Source organism: Panicum virgatum, chromosome 5N (assembly GCF_016808335.1).
Source record: "Panicum virgatum strain AP13 chromosome 5N, P.virgatum_v5, whole genome shotgun sequence".
NCBI lineage: Eukaryota > Viridiplantae > Streptophyta > Magnoliopsida > Poales > Poaceae > Panicum > Panicum virgatum.
Window position 1 is genome coordinate 58402914 of NC_053149.1, and position 8372 is coordinate 58411285.

Sequence of the window (8372 nt, forward strand, 5' to 3'; positions counted from 1 at the left end):
GCTATTGCGAAGCCGCCAGATCTCAGTTTGATGGACCACTTGGCTGGACCGGAGATGTTGAATGGCGTACATGCTTGATGTATTGAAATCTATTTTCGATATCAAACTTTGAAGGACAACGTCCCGTGGTTCTCAGCACATTGCTGGCTGGATCCATGGGGCGTCGTTCCTGAATGTTTGAGGCCGGCCGGCCCTACTCCATGTTGTGGACTACTACATGTAGATCGAGGTAGAGGGACCAACGCTTGGATCGCTACTCGCTAGTTCTCCATTGGTCGCGCCTGGTAGATCCAAGGGTGATGGGCCTCGGTTTGGGACGTACAGCAAGCTGGACACTGCCAGGTGCAGCGAGCCGTGCCCGTGCAGGCACAGGCAGCAGCTGTGGAGCCTGGATGTCCGTGGACGAATCGTGGGCCGCGCGCTGGCCAGGCCATGTGTGGGTGTCCGATGATTTGCATCGCGTGCAGGTGCAGACGTGCAGTTCAGGTTCATCGGGCACCTAGTGAGAAATGTCCAGGTTATTCTGGCTCCAGGCACGTCAGAATGTTCCTCAGAATTCTGCGACGATCGTGCATGGCTCTGCGCCGGCGCCTGGCTATCTTCTTCGCTGGGAGAAGACGACCACGCATCGCGTGGGCATGGCGGAGGAGTCGAGCACGAACGCGATCAGATCCAGACGTGCTCGAGCCGGTGATCACGTACCTGTACCTTGCTCGCACGATGCCTTGCCCCAGGCCCCAGGGCCATCCATGATCGCTACACCTACACACCTGTCGCTGTAATGATGATTCGCGCGTACGAGCAGCGTTGCGGAAACAGTATGTTTGGAGTTGGAGGTGTGCTTCTGGTTCGGGTCGATTGGTGGTGATCTGGATCTGATGCTCGTTCAGCAAGTACACGGGAGGAATTCTTGCCGTCAGCCCATCGCTGCGCTGGTCGTCTATCTGATTCTTTGGTCCTGATGGACGAATGCGTCTCAGGAACGTGGAACGGATCTGGGCTTCCGATTTCGATGGTGCGTGTTCAGACCGAATGCCCGGACGATACTGTGGCAGAGCTACTATTTGCCTCCCGGCAGGCACAAGAAGCAGAAGCTCGCGGGGGTCAATGGCTACAGACTTTACTGCAGGCAGACATGGACATGTGAAAAAAAAAACGTAGCCAATTCGCGGTACACATTGGCCCAGTCGAACTTAACATTGCATCAGTCGGCGCATTTTGCAAGTCGATCTCGCGAGCCCGAAGCACAAAAACCGCTACAGATCACAAAATTTGACAAACTTTGCACGATGAAGTCAAAAACAAAGGCAGGCCACAAATCAGTCAAATCACCTATTTTATATCACACAGCTGAAACAAGAAAGGCAAACGCTACCACACTTTTGGCCAATGCTACTAACCATACGGGTTTGCCTTTGCTACGACACATCATTTTTACACCAGCCTGCAAGCTATCAATCACTTTACACGTCGAACTGTCGAAGCCAACTTGAGGATACGAGAACAGAAAACGAAGCAAGTGGGGGAGCTACAGCACCATCCAAAACAACGCGCTGATCACAATACCAACACAACCAAATCAGTGCCTCCCTCCTCTACAACCCCCAAAGACTGGGTATGACAAAGGCACAAAGCCAATGAAGCTACAATAAGGCAGCACTGCTCGCAATACCGCATATCCTCATAGGACAGGTAACTGTCAGCCTACACTTAGCTGTGTTATTCATCACATGGAGAAGGTGATCATGTAATGAGAAAGCGCCACAGCTTCTTCGCTGAAGATGTCTTCTCTTCCTCTTCCTCTTCGCCTTCATCATCATGAGAGTCCTCATCAGGTTCATCCTTGTCCTCAGCATCTCCGATCAATGCTTCAGCGGCAGACTGGCAAGGAAAAATAGGAAACCAGTAAGATAAATCCTAAAGAAGAGGTGCCCTGGCCCTGTATGGCTAATGCTGAATAACTTCTCTAAAAATGGATAATAACTTATTGCTAATATGACACATTCATTTGGCACAAATTCCACTATGAAAGCCAGCAACTCCAAATTGCATGACATAAACATAATAGAAACGATGAACACAGAGTTTTTTTTACCAATACTCGCAATGTACAATTTTCTGTACATGGTTTGCCGTTTGCATAGGTTCATGCAAAACCTAGGAGATTAATAACAAAGTTTCAACATTTACAAGCTTGTTTGGCAGTAATATTTATCAGTTTGTTTGGCAGAAAATTAGATGAACTCCTAGAAAAAAGCAAATATCTGTTCCCATATGTACAGATGTAATATCAGAAACAAGGTGGGATGCCACAAGCCCACAAGGCTATTATCAAACTCAGCATTACTCGATTCAGAAAACAAGGTGCAAAACATTAACCAGAAACAGATATTGAGCACTGAGAAACTACCACTGAAATCACCTCTGAAGGCTCAGATGCTTGAGGAATATCTGAAGCATCTGAAGAAGCCAGTTCTCCTGGTCTTGGATAACCCAGTCCCTTCCCAGATAAACCAACTGGGACTTCGTCGTGTTCATTCTTAGAACATTTTTCTTCTAGAACTGATGGACTGCTGACATTAGACATGACAACAGATAGTAAGAATAACTTCCGAAATTTAGATAAAACAGAAGCAATTTTGTAAACAAGAAAGGCTACCAGTTAGACTCAATTTCTCCTCCTATCACTCTCCGAGTCAGAGTACTGCTCCTCTGGTGCTTCCGTTTCGGCTGTAAAATTTCACTCTGATCATGAGATAGTGCATTATTAAGCCTCTTTTTCCCAACTTTCTCGACAGCATGTTGTACTTCCCCAGCACCATTTTCCAGCTGACAAGCAAATAATCCACCATTTCCAACTAAGCTAGGGTCATTGACATTTCCCAGCTTTGCATGTGCAAATCTATCACTATCATGATCAGAACTCTTCTCTGGAGAGCGTTTGAATATCACCTGAGCACATTTTCGAACCCAAGAAATTGGTGTTGAAACAGAGGGGGACACATCTAATTTCTTTCCAAGAATAAGTTTTGGTGATGAACACTTTTTGGGACTAGCATTTTGATCCTTATCTCGAGACTGGTGAACGCCATTCTCCTTCAGGTTTTCCGCATCACCATCTCCATGCTTTGATCTCCCAAACTGTCTCAAAGACAGTTGCTTGTTCTCAGTTTCAATCTTCAGTTCTTCTAGTTCATTAAGTTGCTGGATTTGCTGTGTGATTGCTTCTCGATCTGAATGAAGCAGTTTTCTTTGCTCTTGCAACTTCTCCCGTTGCTCGTCAAGGGCATCTATAGTGTTCTTTATTTCAGACAGCTCTTGCTCTCTCCTCTCTCGTTCTAGCATAGCTTCTTTCCTCTCATCCTCAAGTTTCTGCAATTCAAGCCTGACATGTTCTAGTTTTGAGCTCATCGCTTCCTTTTCAGAATTGATGTACTCAAGCTCCTTGGACTTTTTCTGCTCAAACTCCTCTTCCTTTTCCCTTAAATATGAATCTATTTCCATCTGCCGTGCCTTTGCAGAATTCAGTAATTCTGTTCTCTGGATATCAATATCTCTCTTAAGATCTTTTCTTTCTTGTTGTATCCTGTTTAGCCAACTAGCATGCTCTTGCTGCATCTTATTCATGAACTCCTTATGTTCACAAGCGAGGGATTCCGTACTATTTTTGAACTGAATTCGGAGATTTTCCTTCTCTTGTTTGATGATATCAAGTTCATTCTTGAGATGCTCCTCTATAACTCTTCGCTCTTCAGCAATCCTGGCTGCTTCCTTTTGTAGTTCGTCCTTTTTCTCATCAATTAGCTCCCATTCAATCTCAAATCTTTCTTTTTCTGCTAGCAGCCTTTCTGCATCAACCATGAGATCAACTTTTTGGGCTCTCAGACTATCAATTTCTTCTTTAAGTTTCATCTGCAAAATAAGTAAATCTTCTCTCTCATTTTGGGTTATTAGTAGTTTCTCCTGAGCTTGAATCGCTTCACGCTTCTCCTCTTCAAAGAAAGATTTTTCCTTCTCCAAATCCAATTTCATATTCTGGATTTCATCCTTTTCTTTTTGTAATTCAACGTACACCACTTCTCTGTGAGAGGAGAGCTTTCTCTCCTCTTCATTTATCCCATCTGATCTCTTTACCAAAGACTCTTCCTTGCTTGTAAACTCTGCAAGTCTAAGATTGAGATTTTGTTCTCTTTGTGCCACTGAATCCTCCTGCTCACTGAGGGCACTTTCCCTCTGGTCCAGCAGGGCCTTCCTCACTTCTATCTCTTCCTCAAAAGAAGTGAGCTTAATCTCCATCTCAGTGTCAAATTCTTGCCTTCTTCTCGCCAAGGCAACTTCTTGCTCCTGGCGCAGCCTTTCTATTTCAACCTACAGCCATATCAGCACAATTAGATGTTAACTATTCACACATCAACTATACTGATACTAGAAAATCATACCCTTTCTTTGCTGGCAATTGTCTCTTGCAAAACCAATAGTTCGGTTTCGCGTTTATCAAGTAAGGATTCCTTCTTAATTATGGCCTACAAAACAAAGCATTTTCTGCGTTAGAGGCACAACTTCATTAACAAAGTTCTGCTGCGAATAAAATAATGAACGGAATCTCTGTACAGTAGGCACAAAGTAACAAAGTACTTCCGCTAACAAAAGAAAGGAAGGAAACAATACATACTTCCTCCCTAGAAATAATTGCCTCCATTTTAAGGTCCAGCTTATTCCTTTCTTCCATGAGAACCTTCCTTTCATCTTCAAGGTTCAGCTTTTCCTCCTCCAACCTTTTTTCCGAGTGTGTTATGTATCCAAGCCTCTCAAGGATGTTGTCATCCCTCTGATTAAGAAGTGCTTGTTCTTTCAATAATGCCTGCTCCTTTTCATGCAAAATTTTTTTGGTATCATCCAATAATTTTCTCTGGAGGCTAATCTCTTTCTCCTTAGATGCACTCCTGCAATAACATGCTTGATTTAAATAAGTCACAGGAGAAATATTTCCACAAACAAAATCATCATTTCTAAAAGAACATCAGAACACACATTTCACGAAAAATTGAAACAGAACTCAAATTAAACCATTTTAGTCAGAAAAATCCAACTTAATTTCACAAGAAAATTGAGTGCATACTCAAGTTCAAAAGAAGTTCTGTCTCTTCTTAGCTGATATTCACGGTCTTCAATGTCTTGCAGACTTCTCAATGAGGCATTGTGAGTCCGAGTTGACTCTGCTTCCAAGGATTTTGCAGCAAGAAGTTTCTCTTCTGCTTCATCGAACTTTTTCTGTGCAGCCTCTATCATTTGAAGGGCTTCAGCTAGTTTGGCTTCATATGAAACTTTTACTTCAGCTGCTTCTCCACGCATATCATGCAGTGCTTTTTCAAGCTACATTGAATAAGCCGAATCAGCAAAAGATTAAGCTTTTAAACGAGTGAAATGGAGTATACAACTCAAAAGTCCCATGCAATCCTATTTTGGGGGAAATCAAATCGAAGACAAATCGGGAGTTATCTTTTGCTTGAATCCTACAAAATTCCTTACATATTACCAATGATCATATACACATGTTCAGAAAGAAACACAAAGTTTTTGTTTCAGTTGCACATAAAATTAGATCCTAGTGAAACAATTGGCACTTCAGTATAAAATTCTCAATTTAGATCTCCCACCTCACTACATTTTTAAATTAAAACTTGATTGATCAATGTCACTATACATCATGCACAGAAAATACAAACAAGTTTAACATTTGGTGGTACGTACATTCTTTGCCTCAAATAATTAAGCATTCACAATAATTTGAACATCCATGTCAATAATAACTCTCTAGTAGAGCATACTTCATCATTGTCAATTGTTTAGTGTACATGTTGACAAACAAATGGAGGACGTAACCTTTTGGGTTCTATACATGGAATAAAATAATTGAGATAGAAGAACACCGAGATGGTCAATTGAGATGGAATCTTACATTGGATACACACTCCTTCTGAATGCATAAATTCTTTTTTAGGTTCTCTTCCTTTTTCCTTGCTTCAGCCAAAGCAGACTGCTGGGCAGCTCTTTCACGCTTGAGCATGATCTCAGTGGCCTCAGAAGAAGCTTTAAGCTGCTCATACTTAGATGCCAACTCCTTCCGCTCCAATAAAATAAGCCCCAGATTGTGCTGATAATCATAAATCTGCACACACAGTTTTTTTCACATAATTATTTTTAAAAAAACGAAGAATTTCCAGCCCTTGGAGAGATTAAAACATGCAATCCTAAAAGGTAAGCAGCAGCAACCAGAAAACCAATATAGCATACTACAGGACATTAGATTATTACACTCTGGCACAGATCAAGGAACACTCACAGTATCAATAGGAAAACAGCATTCATAACGTAAACTGGGTAAATGATAACGGCCATTTACCATATAGAAAATAAATGCAGTTGCTAACACAATACTGTGGCAGTTCATTATTTTTAACAACACATCAAGCACTCCACAGAGCCACATAAACATTTCTCAGGTCTAATTTCTGTCACACCCTTGGCAGTAAAAGAACTCTCCCTAAACGTAGTTCGTAAACAACTGCTGCAGTATGCTTGAAATCAGACCCAGCTCACTTCGCACATTAACTGGGCTTCGCGGAATATAAAAAAAAAACTCTACCCGGGGAGGAAACGGCCCCACCGTTTTTTCATTAAGAGGAAGCCACACTGGCCCGGGTAGAGAAACCCCCCGAACTCTGACCCATGCCCGAGAGGGCCAAGCCTCGCGGCGAGCACAGCGAGGGGTTTTTTTACCCAACAGCCGGAAATTCGCTTCTGATGAGAATCGAACTCAGGACCTTTCGCGGCTTCGCGGAATATCGAAGTGAATACAAAAGAAAACCGGGGAAACACAAAGAAAACAGCTTTGTTTTCAACTAGGGCGACTCATCTGGCACAATACCCACGGCAGAAGCCAAGAAACGTAAAAAATAATGCAAGAGAAAACGCCAAGAAGAAATCTTCCCTCCCCTGAATCCTACCCTCCCCGCCGGCAGAATCTCGCCATTGCTTTCCCAAGTTCTTGACCGAACAATTCCACTCAGCACCCCACGAAAGAACTCCAGCCTAGAACTACTCAGGGGTAGCCAAGAACAGCCGGCAACGTCCCCAAGAAACCAAAACCCGGCGCATCCATCCAAAGCGATTACCTCTGACTCGAGCCGCGAGATGTAGCCAATGAGCGCCGCCTTGTCCCGGCGCCTGACGGCGTCCTCGTCGAACCCGGCCTCCCGGAGCTTCCTCCAGATCGCCTCGTCCCCCGCCGCGCCGCCCGACCGCGGGCTCGCCATGGCGAGGGGTCCCGCCCTCCCGCCCGCCGGAACCCTAGCAGATCCTATCGGCGCCGCCCGCCCGCGACCCCGGCGAGGTCACGCGCTCCTCGCTGCCGGGGGGCTCAGTGCTTTTCCGGCCGGGGGTGAGTGGAGGTCTCTCTCTCCTCCGCCCCTCCTTTTCTTTCTCGCTCTTTTTCCTCGCTCTCTTTTCGTGGGCAGCAGCGCGGCTGCGCTCTTCGTGCTGAGAAAGGTTTTTACTCGGGTTCGGTGGGGAGAATGGAGGGAGAAAAAAGGGTTTGGCTCGATGGGTGGCCGAGGGGGGGATTGAAATCGGGATGGGCGTTGAGCGCCGTGGACCGGGTGCACGGAGGACTCGGTGCTGTACATGCCGTGAGGAATTGATTATTCGCGGATTCTCTAATTTTAATTTCCGTTTATGGGGGCAATGCCAGCTGGCCAGCTGGGATGAACTGTGTGATATCGTGACCTTTTGTATGGTAGGATACTATATTACCCTTTTTATTTACATAATATTAATAAAGGCACTAGCTTCTTTTTAGCAGCTGGGTGGGAGTATTAGAAGGTAGCGGTTGTAGGGGTGAACCAGCAATTCATTGGTTTTCATTTCCGTTTAAAAAAACAATTATTAGGATAGTTAAACATAGAAGGACACGCAAACGCGATGCTTAGCATCATATTTGTACCTCTTCCATTTCGTGTTTTGACCTTCCTTAATAATACTAAAAAATAAGCACTATTTTCATTGATGTCATCTTTCGAATTATTTTAGGTGTATATAAAATTTAGTGCACGGGTTCGATTAGCCTCCACCCTCCCTCCACAGTCCACCCTGTAGTCTTGGTGCACAGAAGCATCCTGTGCATCCGAGGAGACCATCCGCCATAAATAAATTAAAAAAAGCCAAATCTACTGGCCGACACAGCACAGGTGCGTTGAACAAGTCCGACGTGCGGGCCCCAACATTTTGTGGCCCGCACGTCAGGGACACCCGACGTTCAGAATTCTAGCGGGTGCCAACAGCCAACGGTCCAACGCTCCGATGCGGGAGCGGGC

General features: G+C 44.6%; 1 protein-coding gene across 4 annotated transcripts; it reads right to left on the reverse strand.

Annotated features, from left to right (window-relative positions):
* Nucleotides 1-1295: 1295 nt before the first annotated feature.
* LOC120676852 (protein CROWDED NUCLEI 4-like) lies at nt 1296-7584 on the reverse strand. 4 transcript variants are annotated; one of them, XM_039958183.1, is made up of 8 exons: nt 7176-7584; nt 5960-6169; nt 5120-5373; nt 4673-4943; nt 4440-4523; nt 2660-4368; nt 2423-2570; nt 1296-1881 (listed from the first exon to the last, which is right to left on the reverse strand). In XM_039958183.1, exons 1-8 carry the CDS (start codon nt 7314-7316, stop codon nt 1744-1746), a joined length of 2955 nt encoding a protein of 984 aa, XP_039814117.1. In that variant the 5' UTR covers nt 7317-7584; the 3' UTR covers nt 1296-1743. The 4 variants fall into 4 exon arrangements, with proteins under 4 accessions (XP_039814117.1, XP_039814115.1, XP_039814116.1 ...); XM_039958181.1 differs by having other exon boundaries at nt 1299-1881; nt 2411-2570; XM_039958182.1 differs by having other exon boundaries at nt 1299-1881; nt 2423-2573.
* Between the last annotated feature and the right edge of the window lie 788 nt (nt 7585-8372).